Raw genomic sequence first — 17,183 nt, 5'->3', positions numbered from 1 at the left:
ACCAGAAGCTTCACAGAGAGATGTAAATCAAAGATGCCACTGCACAAGGGGCCAGGAGAGGCATTTTGCAGAGCTGTGAGCCCAGGGAGACTTTGTACTGACCCAGTGTTGCATGGGTCCATGCAGTGGCTGTTTAGCCAGTAATAACTAGGGCAGAGTAAGAGTTGACAGAGTACCTGTACTTCAAGGTGTGACGTAGCCAAAGGCTCTACCTATTCATTTGCGAAGGAAGATTGGAGTTAAACCAAATGTACTCTAGCATTTGCTGCTTTTTAACCATATATACATATATATATATATATATATATATATATATATATGCATATGCTTAAAAAAAACATTTGGTAAACTGTAATTCATGTGGGTTTGGTCACTGCATTGATATATTAGCTTCATAAAATATCAAGTTAAGAGCTACCACACTCGTGCCCCCTCAATGCCACAGGGTATAGTTCTACACAAACACATAAAACAGAGGACTCCAAACTGACTGTTGGGCATTGAGATTGTGCTGCCCTCAGCAGACAGACCATGTACACGGCCCCCTTTATGACATAGTATAGACCCACTTGACTGGAGGTCCCTCTTCTTACAGAGATAAGAGCTGTAGTTGGATTTATAATAATAAGCTATTTACAGAGTTCGTCTCTACTTAGTGCTCCAGCCATTAGCATCAGAGATCTTTTTTTTTTTTTTTACAAATAATTATAGTTTTTTTTATTTCCAAAGATACTGTAGTATATAATAGAATGTTACATGTCACGTGCAAGATGCAATAACTCTTCCTATCCCTTCAAAGGAATATCCCAGCCAGAGGTCACTCTGTGGGAAGATTGAAAAAAATTGCTGCTATATAACTCTTCCCATGGCATTATAGTTTCTATCCTCAAGAGGTCATAGACTCCACTGTATTTGATAGAATCTGGGTCTAAGACTGGCTCAGGTCTGGAATCTGAGAGAGGGATTGTGATTTTTCAATACCAGCTATAAGCCAAGAGAATTAACTGTTAAACTATGAAAAGCAGTAAGAGTTTGGTTATTTTACGGAATAAAACACCAACACTAACAATCAGCGATTTTCTTATATATCTTTTTTTTTTCAAGGTCACAGCAGTGTTTTTTTTAATTACACACATCTATAAACCTAATAAATAGATTTTCTCTATTTTTTTTTTATACAGCAGGTTGTTATTAGTCATCCATTTTATACACATCAGTGTATACACGTCAATCCCAATCTCCCAACTCATACCACCACCACGATCCCTCCCCCAACCTGCCGCTTTCCCCCTTGGTGTCCATACGTTTGTTCTCTACATCTGTGTCTCGATTTCTGCCCTGCAAGCCGGTTCACCTGTACAATTTTTCTAGGTTCCACATATATGTGTTAATATATGATATTTGTTTTTCTCTGACTTACTTCACTCTGTATAACAGTCTCTAGATCCATCCACATCTCAACAAATGACCCAATTACGTTCCTTTTTATGGCTGAGTAATATTCCATTGCATATATGTACCACATCTTCTTTATATATTTGTCTGTCGCTGGGCATTTAGGTTGCTTCCATGACCTGGCTATTATAAGTAGTGCTGCAATGAACATTGGGGGGCATGTGTCTTTTTGAATTGTGGTTTTCTCTGGGTATATGCCCAGCAGTGGGATTGCTAGACCATATGGTAATTCTATTTTTAGTTCTTAAAGGAACCTCCATACTGTTCTCCATAGTGGCTGAATCAGTTTACATTCCCACCAACAGTGCGAGAGGGTTCCCTTTTCTCCACACCCTCTCCAGCAGTTGTTTGTAGATTTTCTGATGGTGCCCATTCTAACTGGTTTTGATTTGCATTTCTCTAATAATTAGTGATGTTGAGCAGCTTTTCATGTGCTTCTTGGTCATCTGTATGTCTTCTTTGGAGAAATGTCTATTTAGGTCTTCTGCCCATTTTTGGATTGGGTGGTTTGTTTTTTTAATATTGAGCTGCATGTGCTGTTTATATATTTTGGAGATAAATCCTATGTCCGTTGATTCGTTTGCAAATATTTTCTCCCATTCTGAGGGTTGTCTTTTCATCTTGTTCATGGTTTCCTTTGCTGTGCAAAAGCTTTGAAGTTTCATTAGGTCCCATTTGTTTATTTTTGTTTCTATTTCCATTTCTCTAGGAGGTGGATCAACATAGAGCTTGCTGTGATTTATGTCAAAGAGTGTTCTGCCTATGTCTTCCTCTAAGAGTTTTATAGTGTCCCGTCTTACATTTAGGTCTCTAATCCATTTTGAGTTTATTTTTGTGTATGGTGCTAGGGAGTGTTCTAATTTCTTTCTTTTATATGTAGTTGTCCAGTTTTCCCAGCACCACTTATTGAAGAGACTGTCTTTTCTCCATTGTATATCCTGGCCTCCTTTGTCATAGATTAGTTGACCATAGGTGTGTGGGTTTACCTCTGGGCTTTCTATCTTGTTTCATTGATCTATGTTTCTGTTTTTGTGCCAGTACCATATTGTCTTGATTACTGTAGCTTTGTAGTATAGTCTGATGTCAGGGAGTCTGATCCCTCCAGCTCCATTTTTTTCCCTCAAGACTGCTTTGGCTATTCGGGATCTTTTGTGTCTCCATACAAATTTTAAGATTTTTTTGTTCTAGTTCCATAAAAAATGCCATTGGTAATTTGATAAGGATTGCATTGAATCTGTAGATTGCTTTGGGTAGTATAGTCATTTTCACAATATTGATTCTTCCAATCCAAGAACATGCTATATCTCTCCATCTGTTGGTATCATCTTTAATTTCTTTCATTAGTGTCTTACAGTTTTCTGCATACAGGTCTTTTGTCTCCTTAGGTAGGTTTATTCCTGGGTATTTTATTCTTTTTGTTGCAGTGGTAAATGGGAGTGTTTCCTTAATTTCTTTCAGATTTTTCATCATTAGTGTATAGGAATGCAAGAGATTTCTGTGCATTAATTTTGTATCCTGCAATTTTACCACGTTCATTGATTAGCTCTAGTAGTTTTCTGGTGGCATCTTTAGGATTCTCTATGTATAGTATCATGTCATCTGCAAACAGTGACAGTTTTACTTCTTCTTTTCCCATCTGTATTCTTTTTACTTCTTTTTCTTCTCTGATTGCCATGGCTAGGACTTCCCAAACTATGTTGAATAATAGCAGTGACGGTGGACATCCTCGTCTTGTTCCTGATCTTAGAGGAAATGCTTTCATGTTTTCACCATTGAGAATGATGTTTGCTGTGGGTCTGTCATATATGGCCTTTATTATGTTGAGGTAGGTTCCCTCTATGCTCACTTTCTGGAGAGTTTTTTTTTTTTTTTTTTCGGTACACGGGCCTCTCACAGTTGTGGCCTCTCCCGTTGCGGAGCACAGGCTCCAGACGCGCAGGCTCAGCGGCCATCGCTCACGGGTCTAGCCTCTCCGCGGCATGTGGGATCTTCCCGGACCGGGGCACAAACCCGTGTCCCCTGCATCAGCAGGCGGACTCTCAACCACTGCGCCATCAGGGAAGCCCTTCTGGAGAGTTTTTTATCATAAATGGGTGTTGAATTTTGTCAAAAGTTTTTCTGCATCTATTGAGATGATCATATGGTTTTTATTCTTCAATTTGTTACTATGGTGTATCACATTGATAGATTTGCATATACTGAAGAATCCTTGCATCCCTGGGATAAATCCCACTTGATCATAGTATATGGTACTTTTAATGTGCTGTTGGATTCTGTTTGCCAGTATTTTGTTGAGGATTTTTGCATCTATATTCATCAGTGATATTGGGCTGTAATTTTCTTTTTTTGGAGTATCTTTGGTTTTCGTATCAGGCTGATGGTGGCCTAATAGAATGAGTTTGGGAGTGTTCCTTCCTCTGCAATGTTTTGGAAGAGTTTGAGAAGGATGTGTGTTAGCTCTTCTCTAAATGTTTGATAGAATTCACCTGTGAAGCCGTCTGGTACTGGACTTTTGTTTGTTGGAAGATTTTTAATCACAGTTTCACTTTCATTTCTTATGATTGGTCTGTTCATATTTTCTATTTCATCCTGGTTCAGTCTTGGAATGTTATACCTTTCTAAGAATTTGTCCATTTCTTCCAAGTTGTCCATTTTACTGGCATACAGTTGCTTGTAGTAGTCTCTTGGATGCTTTGTATTTCTGCTGTGTCTGTTGTAAATTCTCCTTTTCCATTTCTCATTTTATTGATTTGAGTCTGCTCCCTCTTTTTGTTGATGAGTCTGGCTAATGGTTTATCAATTTTGTTTATCTTCTCATAGAACCAGCTTTTAGTTTTACTGATCTTTGCTATTGTTTTCTTTGTTTCTATTTCATTTATTTCTGCTCTGATCTTTATGATTTCTTTTCTTCTGCTAACTTTGGGTTTTGTTTGTTTTTCTCTCTAGTTCCTTTAGGTGTAAGGTTAGATTATTTATTTGAGATTTTTCTTGTTTCTTGAGGTACGCTTGTATAGCTATAAACTTCCCTCTTAGAACTGCTTTTGCTGCATCCTATAGGTTTTGGATTGTTGTGTTTTCATTGTCAGTTGTCTCTAGGTATGTTTTGATTTCCTCTTTGATTTCTTCAGTGATCTCTTGGTTATTTAGTAACGTAGTGTTTAGCCTCCATGTGTTTGTGTTTTTTACGTTTTTTCCCTGTAATTCATTTCTAATCTCATAGCATAGTGGTCAGAAAAGTTGCTTGATATGATTTCAATTTTCTTAAATTTACTGAGGCTTCATTTGTGACCCAAGATGTGATCTATCCTGGAGAATGTTCCATGAACACCTAAGAAAGTGTAATCTGCTGTTTTGTGGATGGAATGTCCTATAAATATCAATTAAATCTATCTGGTCTATTGTGTCATTTAAAGCTTCTGTTTCCTTATTTATTTTCATTTTGGATGATCTGTCCATTGGTGTAAGTGAGGTGTTAAAGTCCCCCACTATTATTGTGTTACTGTCGATTTCCTCTTTTATAGCTGTTAGCAGTTGCCTTATATATTGAGGTGTTCCTATGTTGGGTGCATATATACTTATAATTGTTATATCTTCTACTTGGATTGATCCCTTGATCATTGTGTAGTGTCCTTCCTTGTCTCTTGTAATAGTCTTTGTTTTAAAGTCTATTTTCTCTGATATGAGTACTGCTACTCCAGCTTTCTTTTGATTACCATTTGCATGGAATATCTTTTTCTATCCCCTCACTTTCTGTCTGTACGTGTCCCTAGGTCTGAAGTGGGTCTCTTGTTGACAGCATATATATGGGTCTTGTTTTTGTATCCATTCAGCAAGCCTGTGTCTTTTGTTTGGAGCATTTAATCCATTCACGTTTAAGGTAATTATCGATATGTATGTTCCTATGACAATTTTCTTAACTGTTTTGGGTTTGTTTTTGTAGGTCCTTTTCTTCTCTTGTGTTTCCCACTTAGAGAAGTTCCTTTAGCATTTGTTGTACAGCTGGTTTGGTGGTGCTGTATTCTCTTAGCTTTTGCTTGTCTGTAAAGCTTTTGATTTCTCCATCGAATCTGAATGAGATTCTTGCCGGGTAGAGTAATCTTGGTTGTAGGTTCTTCCCTTTCAGCACTTTAAGTATATCGTGCCACTCCCTTCTGGATTGTAGTGTTTCTGCTGAGAAATCAGCTGTTAACCTTATGGCAGTTCCCTTTTATGTTATTTGTCATTTTTCCCTTACTGTTTTCAATAATTTTTGTTTGCCTTTAATTTTTGCCAATTTGATGACTATGTGTCTTGGCGTGTTTCTCCTTGGGTTTATCCTGTATGGGACTTGCTACACTTCTTGGACTTGGGTGGCTATTTCCTTTCCCATGTTAGGGAAGTTTTCAACTATAATCTCTTCAAATATTTTCTCAGCTCCTTTCTCTCTCTCTTCTCCTTCTGGGACAACTATAATGTGAATGTTGGTGTGTTTAAAGTTGTCCCAGAGGTCTCTTAGGCTGTCTTCATTTCTTTTCATTCTTTTTTCTTTATTCTGTTCCGCAGCAGTGAATTCCACCATTCTGTCTTCCAGGTCACTTATCCGTTCTTCTGCCTCAGTTATTCTGCTATTGATTCCTTCTAGTGTAGTTTTCATTTCAGTTATTTTATTGTTCATCTCTGTTTGTTTGTTCTTTAATTCTTCTAGGTCTTTGTGAAACATTTCTTGCATCTTCTCGATCTCTGCCTCCATTCTTTTTCCGAGGTCGTGGATCATCTTCACTATCATTATTCTGAATTCTTTTTCTGGAAGGTTTCCTATCTACACTTCATTTAGTTGTTTTTCTGGGGTTTTATCTCCTTTCTTCATCTGGTACATAGCCCTCTGCCTTTTCATCTTGTCTATCTTTCTGTGAGTGTGGTTTTTGTTCCACAGGTTGCAGGACTGTAGTTCTTCTTGCTTCTGCTGTCTGCCCTCTGGTGGATGAGGCTATCTAAGAGGCTTGTGCAGGTTTCCTGATGGGAGGCACTGGTGGTGTGTAGAGCTGGGTGTTGCTCTGGTGGGCAGAGCTCAGTAAAACTTTAATCCACTTGACTGCTGATGGGTGGGGCTGGGTTCCCTCCCTATTGGTTGTTTGGCCTGAGGGAACCCAACACTGGAGCCTACCTGGGCTCTTTGGTGAGGCTAATGGTAGACTCTGGGAGGGCTCACGCCAAGGAGTACTTCCCAGAACTTCTGCTGCCAGTGTCCTTGTCCGCACAGTGAGCCACAGCCACCCCCTGCCTTTGCAGGAGACCCTCCAACACTAGCAGGTAGGTCTGGTTCAGTCTCCCCTGGGGTCACTGCTCCTTCCGCTGGGTCCCGACACACACACTACTTTGTGTGTGCCCTCCAAGAGTGGAGTCCCTGTTTCCCCCAGTCTTGTCGAAGTCCTGCAATCAAATCCTACTAGCCTTCAAAGTCTGATTCTCTAGGAATTCCTCCTCCCATGCCGGACCCCCAGGTTGGGAAGCCTGACGTGGGGCTCAGAACCTTCACTCCAGTGGGTGGACTTCTGTGGTATAAGTGTTCTCCAGTCTGTGAGTCACCCACCCAGCAGTTATGGGATTTGATTTTGCTGTGATTGCAAAATCACCCCTCCTACCGTCTCATTGTGGCTTCTCCTTTGTCTTTGGATGTGGGGTATATTTTTTGGTGAGTTCCAGTGTCTTCCTGTCAATGACTGTCCAGCAGCTAGTTGTGATTCTGCTGTTCTCACAAGAGGGAGTGAGAGCATGTCCTTCTACTCTGCCATCTTGGTTCAGGCCTTAGCATCAGAGGTCTTAATGACCATTTCTTTAAAAAAATTCATCCTGCATCCGCATTCTCCACTGGTTTCTTTTCCAAGGATCCCAGAGTGAGACAGCCTAGCTTTAATTGTGGGGATGGTTCTTCCTGAACCTTTGGGGGCTGCCCCACTTTAGCTCCCCTTCCAGCTAGGGCTCAAGTATCATTTTCAGTTCATCTATCTTGTGCTCATCAAGCCCCAGGGGAACTGTGGAGCACTGGTTGCACACAGCCAGGAAGCCACAGCTACGGAAGAGATGGCAGACATCATCTAATCCAACATTTCCTCTGTAGTTTGTGCTTTAATTCCACTCCAAAATCCTTGCCGTGTTGTCACCCAGCTCATGCTTCAGTGCCTCCAATGACAAGGAACTCACTGTGTCCCAAGGCAGTGCAGCACTAATAAGCAAGTTTTTTAGACAGCACTAATTAGCAAGTTTGTCCTTAGGTTGAGTTTAAATTTGTCTTTCCCTTGCTTGCCCATTGGTTCTAGTCATGCCCTCTCGGGCAACCCCAAACCAATTTCCACGTGACAAGCCTATTTGAAAATAGCTCTCATTGCCCTCCCTGATCCCTTTTCCTTTCCAGGTCAAGTATTCCTAGTTTCTTCACTATTTAACATGTTTTCAAGTCCCCACAAAAACTTGATGAACTCTTGACGACTTGCTGTAAAAAAGCTGAGTTGGGTGTGCATATGAGATTTGGACCTAGAAGACAAATCCTGGTCTGACCATCAGAGCAGGGACTTTTTTTGGATGGACCAGCTGCACCTGGGACCCCACTGATGGAGTTCCCATTTTGCCATTTCACTTGTGCACAGGGATTGTCTCTATGTTCTATGGAGCCAAGAACTCCATAGATGTCTGTCTTCATTATTACTGCATAACTGAAAGATGACAGGGAAGCTCTCAAGACGCTGCTGTGAAACACAACACAGCAGTGCAACCTGGCTCTGAGATCACATGTGGCACACGGACCCTACCTGGCAATACAGACAACAGGAGGCATCTGAACAGGGTTACCCACTGATATGCTAGAAAAATAACAAAGTTGTCAGCCATTCCTGTTGACATGGCAACATACTGCACAATGAAGTACAGAAACAAAACCCTTGCCTAACGGTCCTGCCAGTGAGCAAGAGAACATTTGAGAAACAGAAATCTCTCTCACTAAAAGGAAATCCTCCTGCACTGTTGGTGGGAATGTAAGTTGGTGCAGCCACTGTGGAAAACAGTATGGAGGTTCCACAAAAAACTAAAAACAGAATTAACATATGATCCAGTAATCCCACTCCTGGGCATATATCCAGACAAATCTGTAATTCAGAAAGATACATGCACCCCTATGTTCATAGCAGCACTATTCACAATAGCCAAGACATGGAAGCAACCTAAGGGTCCATTGACAGATGAATGGATAAACAAGATGTGGTATATATATACAATGGAATATTACTCAGCCATAAAAAAGAATGAAATAATGCCATTTGCAGCAACATGGATGGACCTAGAGATTATCATACTAAGTGAAGTCAGACACAGAAAGACAAATATCACATGATATCACTTATATGTGGAATCAAAAATATGACACAAACTTATCTACAAAACAGAAACAGACTCACAGACCCAGAAAACAGACTTGTGGCTGCCAAGGGGGAGGGGGTACGGGGGAGTTTGGGATTAGCAGATGGAAACTATTATATATAGAATGGATAAACAACAAGGTTCTACTGCATAGCACAGGGAACTATATTCATTATCTTGTGATAAACCATAATGGAAGAGAATATGAAAAAATATATGTATAACTAAATCACTTTGCTGTACAGCAGAAATTAATACAACATTGTAAATCAACTATACTTGAATAAAAAAAGTTAAAAAAAAAAAAAGTCTCACTAAGCAATAAGTTAGGGCTCCAGAATTACAACTCTAGGATGAGCTGATGGTGTGCTGTTTGTTGCTAGTCCCTATAAAATGAGCTTAGTGAAAGCAAATCTGGTGTGTGTTGACTTGCTCACCACCGAGACTTTAGCACCTGGCATACATAGAGCCTGGTACATTCTGAAAAGAATTGTATCTTCTCTAGAGAGGCAGCAGCTCCTTTAGTGAGTTAAGGGTGACCAGAATCTTGCAAAGGAAAAGGGAAATTAAGGAGGGTTTGAGGAAAAGTGCTGAATAGGACCTTAGGATTTGACAAGGGTAGAAAAGAAGATTTGAGACAGCAATTTGATCTATTTTTCCCACTAGACTTTAGCTCCAGGTACATATTTATGTTCCCAGAAGCATATCTTATAAGTGCTAAGAAATTAACGATGACAGTCTGACTTATACAGGGTCATACAGATGTCAGTGACAAGCTCAAAATAAGAAATTGATTCCTGAGTAAGCAGAATGACCTAAGTTCTCAAACACCATTTCTTTTATGGTATCTGGAAGTTACTCTGAGCCTGTTCCGTGGTAAAAACAGAACAAAATCATGTAGGGGAATGTGAGAGTTGGAGAAGGGTAGTGAAGTTTCAAGATCTCCTACTATTTGGAGTGTAGCTGGGCAGGAGATTCACTCATAAAATTCTGAGTCGAAAGGCTGAACAGTTTTGCAAGTCATGCTTTAATCATGAATGCATGGAATTTGGACTATATAAAAATCATTTGGACTCTAAGAATTCAGCTCAAGAGAATGTTTTTAAGATTAAAAAAAACTGTTTAGTCTTATGTGCATTAAATTTACTACCATACTGCATTAAGAAAATTTGTTTAGATAGGGATTTGATTTTATATTAGCTGTGCTAGTCTATTAGAAAACACACACATACACACAGAACTGTCAGGTCTTATTTCTTGGCCATTCTTACTGGCTCCAGGGGACAAAAGTTCTGCCCCAGAACTCATGAGCTGGAATCACGTATTTAGAACAAATGTAGGCAATGGAGTAGTCCATTATTTAATTTCTGGCTCTGTCTAAAGGCCTATCACATTCTTTTAAAAAGTCTGAAGAAGCTGCTTGTCAATTGTTCTTTAGTGAAGTAACTTCTCATTTAAATATTAATTCATGTGAGGGGAAAAAAAATCACACAGGCCAGTATTAACAAAAACCCATTGTATCACAACCTCTGCGAATGGCTTTGAATTATTTCAACTTCTGCATCGAGTCTGGGAAGCTGGCTAAGAAAAAAAGGCACATAAAAGAGATACTCAAATTTGAAATCCATCATTGCTTTCTTCATTTATTAACTGTATATATTTGAACTCCTAAATATGAATTCACTGATCCATAACTGCAGGTAGATGAGAGCATCTCAAAACAGGCCTAACTCTCAGCAGAGATCATTCTCCTATTGAATACTGCGTAGATATATGTGGAACCTCCCAGGTTTGGGATGTTGAAATGTCTTTTTCCCCCCTAGGGTCTCAAACCTTTGGCCCATATATCTTTGTTCTATTATTTTAGGTATGACACCAGACAGTTCAACAACTCTCGTAGAGAGATTTTAGTCAAAAAGCTTAAATTGACAAGGGAGAAATATAAAGTTGTACTAAGTTGCTAAATAAGGCAATTGCCCCATCATTGAAGCTTCTGTCTCCATCGCGTTTATCTCTGAGAGGGGTGCAACTCTCCATCTGTCTAACTCTGGAGCCTGGCCCTTAGGGCTGCTGCTGAGTGAGCCAAGGTTAGGGCTCCACATATGTAAAGCTGGTCAAAGTTAAGACAGTTGTGGCTTCTCTGTAATAACTTTTCCCTGAAATAATGTAGAAAAAGGCGGAATGTGTGGGACTGTGGGAGAAAACATGACCAAAAGGACATGTTGTTTGGGAATTTCTTTGTAAGGCAAATATGATTCATGCAGTGGACACACAAGGCCAATGCAGCCATGGATTGGTTGGAAATTTGAGTCTCAGCTTTTGAAGGGCACTTAGTTTAATCGCCCCAGCTTGGTGTGTGTTACGAGTATCTCATAAATAAAATTCATGCTTGAGATCGCTTAACTGAGTTTGTCCAGCATTCTACCTTTTCCATTTCTTTTCCAACTAGTTTTGCCCAAGCTTGTTTTTTTTTTTCTCCCTCCTCTTCCTCTGCCTATAAAGCACACTGGCTTTGTTTGGTAAGCAGAAGAATCGTTTAGGAAATTCCACTGTTAGGCAAGATTTTATTTCATAAATTAACTTTCTCAGGGAAAAAATAGTTTCCTCTTCTGTTACTAATCTACAAAAGTAGAATATCACATGCAATCAAGAGTTTTCCAAGTGACGTGAGTAAGGGAGTTTTTCTTTCACCTACTGGGAAGGATAGCTGGCAGATCATCTTTAGAATGTGAGCTGCACTGACTGACCTGCAGAGGGAGTTGACAAGTGTAACAGGGGAAAAAAAACTGATCACCCAAGAGTCTGCTTTTTAAGGAGAAGAAAATCATGCTTAGAGTGCAGTTTCTTCACAAAGAAAAAACCAAGGGCTTTTCCTTTTCCATGGATTAATATTTTCAAAAACATTGTCTATATCCTGTTCTCACCCATTGGCACATACAGGCTACACCACCTGCTCAGTGCTGACTTAATTGTATTTGAGGAGAGGTGGGAATGTATTCCAAGCTCCAACAGGCCAGGACTGTGTCAGTCTTGTTCACCATTGTACTACACACCTCTTGGCACTTAGAAGGTGCTCAACCAATAATAACTGAGCAAATTCAAGGCGACAACAAGTAGAGCTCTACCTTGGGGACAAATAATGTAAAAGTGGATTTGATGCTTGTTCTTCAGTAAATGGTTTGACAAAAAATATCCCTATGAGATGGGATTAATGTGTGAATTATATATTATACATTTTTATAATTTAACTAAACTTATTCATTCAAATATTTATTGAGTGCCTATTACTGCCAGGCATATCTCTAAGTGCTTGAGATATAATACTCTACTGTCCTACACTATGCTAGATTGGCAGGTAATAATACAATAATTTGTTGGTAGAAGATAAAGAAGATTAGGGACTTCCCTGGTGGTCCAGTGGTTAAGACTTAGCGCTTCCAATGCAGCGGGCATGGGTTCGATCCCTGGTTGGGGAACTAAGATCTCACAAGCCATGTGGCATGGCCAAAAAAAGAAGATCAAGAAGATTAGGGGATACAGAATTGAGAATTGAGGGTGGGAGATGCCACTTTAAGTGGGATTGTCAGCGAAGGTGTCTCTGAGGAGGTGACATTTGAGGAGAGACCTGAGTGAAGTGTAGGAGTTCTATAGACATTTGTAAGAGTGTTTTGATCAGAGGGACAGCAAGAACACCAGCCTTGAGTTGAGAAAGTTCTTAAAAATATTTGAGGAATAGCAAGAAAGCAGTGTGACTGAGCATGGTTAAACAAGGGGGAGAATACCAGAAATTCTCCCCCATCTGCTTAAGATGAGGTTGCAGAGACAACTAAAGACCAGATTAGCATGGCTTTGCAGGCCACTGTAAGGATTTGGAACTTTAATCTGAGTGCCTTGGGAAGCGTCAGAGAGCTGAGGGCAAGAAAGCGACATGGTGGAATTGACTCTGTAAAGTGGTCATTCTAACTGCTGAGTCGAGAGAGAGGTGAGGAGCATGGAATATGGAAGCAAGGAGACCAGTTAAGAGGTTCTTGCAGTGGCCTAGACCAAAGATAACGGTGGCCTGGCTGATCCAAGCCATGGAGTTGGTGAGAGATGAATTGTAGGCTGGGGATGCAGAAGAGTAACGATTCTTTTTGGTCCAAGTAACCGAGAAAATGGCGGTGCCATTTCTAGAGGTGAGGAAAGACTGAGGGGAAGAGCAGGTTTGGAAAGGGGTGGAGCGGGGAGAAGTCAAGGGTTCACTTTTGGACATTAAATTTGAGATGCCTTTTAGACAGCCACATGGAGATGCCAAGCAGGCAGCTGTCTATGCAAGTGTGGTGTTCAAAGAAGTTGGAGCTGGGCATGTGAACTTGGGAATAGACGGCATAAAGTGCAGAAGGGAAATGTCTCTTGTAACTCTGGTTTTGTGCTCCCCCGGCTCCACAGGGTGTGACCTCAGGCCCCACAGGGCAGATGGATGGCCATCAGGTTAAGAATCACCTTGGAACTGGGGCACCATCAAAAGTCCCAGCTTGGGGACCAAAGCACCACATGTACTTCCTGTCCTGGTGGATGGAGGAAGCAGGGTAAGTCCCCTTGCACCCTCTGCCTCAGGCTTTCCACCTTTAAAATGGCAATAATTTCATCCGCTGCTTGGTTCTCCTCAAAAGAGAGGGATAAGATACCACACATACGACAGTGAAAAGAGTTGCCGACACCTGGAAGAGCTCCGTGACTGGAACCCAAGGGTAGGGAGATGTGTTTGTACTGAGATGATCAAGTCCTTGAGAGTAGGCTCTGTCTTCTGAATGTCATCCTCCATGGAACTTGGTACAAGGACCAGTCAGCTACTGCTGCTGACTCTGTCTGTACTTGAAGAATTAATACTTCAGTCACTAAGTGGAAGCTGACGTGATGTGCCAGATAACTGCAAACGCATCTTAAGACAAGGCCTCTGGTCTTGCCCCTCTCGAGTATCAGCTCTCCACTGCCTCTAGAGAGATCTTGCTAGAAAGTCATGTCACTTCCTTTCTTAAACCCTTCCAATGACACCGCATGGCCTTGGGGGTAAGGTCTGAGCTTCTTATCATGGCCTGTAAAACTCTACATGATCTGGCCCTTGCCTATCACTCTTGCCTTATCTATTGCTGCTTTTAAAATGTATACCACTCTCCAGATGTTAATCATTTCCCTAACTGGCTTTTGGGGAAACATTCTTTTGTGTTGTGTCTCCTTAGAATGACCCTCCCTGCCTCATGCACTTAGAGAACTTCTGCTGATCCATCAAAACCCCAGTTCAAGATTTTCCTCCTCTGTGAAGAATTTCTAGACCCCATCTCAGTAAAAAAAAACCAAAAAACAACAAAAAAAAAACCCAAAAAAAACCCCACTCTCCTTTGTCTACACCAGCACTATACTTAATTTCACCATTACACACTGTCACACCACATGGCAGTCATTTAGAAAAAGTCCACCTCCTCTACTAGACTGTGGACTCCTTTGGGAGACCAGCCTAAGAGGTCATCATCTCCCTGTTCTCTGCACCTAATCCAGGGCTAGGCAAGCAGCAAAAACTTAATACATTTTGGCTAAATGAAGTGGATTAAAGGGTTAGAATACAAGAGCCCAGAACAAAGCCTGTCTCTCTAGGAATAAAGCTGGAAGCTCAGAGAACATTAGAAAAACTCATGATGAAAAATAAATAACCCAATCAAAAAATAGGCAGAAGATCTAAATAGACATTTCTCCAAAGAAGACATACACATGGCCAACAGGAACATGAAAACATGTTCAACCTCACTAATCATTAGAGAAATGCAAATCAAAACTACAATGAGGTATCACCTCACATCAGTCAGAATGGCCATCATCAAAAAGTCTACAAATAATAAATGCTGGAGAGGGTGTGGAGAAAAGGGAACCCTCCTATATATACTGTTGGTGGAAATGAAAATTGGTAAAGCCACTATGGAGAAGAGTGTGGAGGTTTCTTAAACTAAACAGAGTTGCCATATGATCCTACAATCCCACTCCTGGGCATATATCTGGAGAGAACTATAATTCAAAAAGATACATGCACCCCAATATTCATTGCAGCACTGTTTACAATAGCCAAGACACAGAAGCAACCTAAGTATCCATTGACACAGGAATGGATAAAGAAGAGGTGGTACATATATACAATGGAATATTACTCAGCCATAAAAAAATGAAAAAAAAGTCATTTGCAGCAACGTGGATGGATCTAGAGATTATCATACTAAGTGAAGTAAGTCAGACGGAGAAAGACAAATATCATGATATCGCTTATATGTGAAATCTAAAAAAAAAAAGATACAAATAAACCTATTTACAAAACAGAAATAGATCCACAAACATAGAAAAGAAACTTATGGTTACCAAAGGGGAAGGTGGGAGAGGGATAAATTAGGAGTTTGGGATTGACATATACACACTACTATATATAAAATATATAACCAACAGGGACCTACTGTATAGCACAGGGAACTACACTCAATATTTTGTAATAACCTATACGGAGAAAGAATCTGAAAAAGAGTAAATTATACATATATATGTAAAACTGAATCACTTTGTTGTATACCTGAAACACAACACTGTAAATCAACTATAGTTCAATGAAAAACAACAACAACAACAAGAAGAAAAATTCATGGTGACCCAGCCAAAGTCAACAGGATGCATGCTGGGGCTTGGTAACATCGCGTCTGTCAGGAGAGTGAATTAGTTTGAACTAATGTCAGGCGATCATGAGCTCTATTTGCCTGACTAATGATAATTTGTATGCCTCTCCTATAGGGGGACTTCCTTAGGTTCATATTTGAGTTCCCTTGGGCTTTCGAAGGGGGCCAGACTCAGCCATGGAGACAGGGCTCAGCCTTAGCCAATCCTACAGTGGTTTCTTGTCCACAGGATCCCTGGCCAGCTTCTGGGCCAGGATCCCATGGCCCAGCCTCTTACAGGAGTTGGTACAACCAGATGCCTTGGAAGTGTCCAGAACACATCTAAGTGAGCCCTGAGTCTATGACTATCATACTAGGTACAGGGATGACACAACCCCGCTGACCTTGAGTGATCTTAACCTGGTGGGGTTGCAACACCTCGCCCAATGTGTTTCCCTGCAGTCAAGACTGGATGACTGGCAACACCAACGGAATGGCCATGACCCCAAGACACACCATTTGCTGGAGTAATATTCCTCCCTGGCCCTCCACCCTCAGCTCCTCGAAAGGGAGGCACTGTACGTCACACGGGGTAGTAACAGGGTAGGCGGGTCAGGGTGACGAGTGTTCCTAATCATGCTGGCAACTGCTGACTGGGATCTTGTAATGACCCGTGACCCACCTGAATCAGATGAGCTGCACTTTCCGGGCTGCCGTACCGAAGGTCGTGTCCATTGATGGCTAACACACGATCGTTCTCCTCCAGCTGACCGTGTCGGTCTGCCACACCACCATCCAGAACGTTGGAAATAAACACCCCAGGCTCGTCCACCTTGCGCACCAGTTTTATTCCAAGCTGCTCCTCCGGGCTGCTTTTGTTGAGGATCACGTGGAAACTGGCATCCCGGGGCCCGTAGGTGTCCAGGGGCTGCCCATCAGTCCTGCTCCGGAACTTCTGCTCCCGCAGCACCGTCAGCCACAGCACCTGGCAGGGCTGCCGCAGGAGGTGCAGGGCATAGTTGTGCCGTACGTTGCCGATGTCCATCCCGTTGACCTAGGGCAAGGGGACCTCAGAATCTGCAGCGACCGAGCCGTCCACGCCACCGGCCACAAACCTGCCCCAAAGGCCCAGCCCACAGACTCCCTGGGGCCCTTCCTGAAGGACCACTCTGCTCTATCACCTTCTTCTCCGTCCAGATACCCCCATCTTCCAAAAGAACCTGTAACCCGGTTTCCCTGAGTATTAGCCGCACACCTTTCAACTCTCTCAGCAGACACCATCTTTCTTCAGTCTTGTCCTTACACAGGCCCTTGAATGTATTTATATAGTCCTAACCCTCCTTTCTGTTGCTTGCTAAACTTATTTTTCAGCTGAAGGGGGGAGGAAAAGGAAGACAAAGTGGGAAAAGGCAAAAGAAGAAAAGAAAATTTCTGATTAATGATTACATTAAACTGCTGTTTAAATCAAACTGAGTTGGCATTTTCTTTCCAAACATCTCCAGATGAATTTTTCTCCCTGGATCACCTGTACTGGAACTTCCAGGCCCCACTACTGTGTGTGTGTGTGTGTGTGTGTGTGTGTGTGTGTGAGAGAGAGAGAGAGAGAGAGAGAGAGAGAGAGAGAGAGGGAGAGAGAGAGAGAGAGAGAGGGGGGGGGGAAGAGGGAGAGAGGGA

The 17,183-nt window shown here is 41.5% G+C and overlaps 1 protein-coding gene across 3 annotated transcripts in view; it reads right to left on the bottom strand.

Annotated features, from left to right (window-relative positions):
* Positions 1 to 17,183, bottom strand: part of LNX1 (ligand of numb-protein X 1) — a gene marked incomplete at its 5' end in the record, with an annotated part of 200,104 nt that overhangs the window by 20,669 nt on the left and 162,252 nt on the right. For all 3 annotated transcript variants that reach the window (XM_082653048.1, XM_082653049.1, XM_082653050.1), the window contains one exon: positions 16,192 to 16,563. In XM_082653048.1, coding sequence (XP_082509174.1) covers positions 16,192 to 16,563 — 372 coding nt within the window. The remainder of the gene's footprint in view (positions 1 to 16,191; positions 16,564 to 17,183) is intronic.

This window comes from Grampus griseus (assembly GCF_964374135.1).
Source record: "Grampus griseus genome assembly, chromosome: 4".
In the NCBI taxonomy this organism is placed as follows: Eukaryota; Metazoa; Chordata; class Mammalia; order Artiodactyla; family Delphinidae; genus Grampus; species Grampus griseus.
Note: the sequence above shows the minus strand (reverse complement) of the source record. Positions and strands in the feature narration are given on the sequence as shown.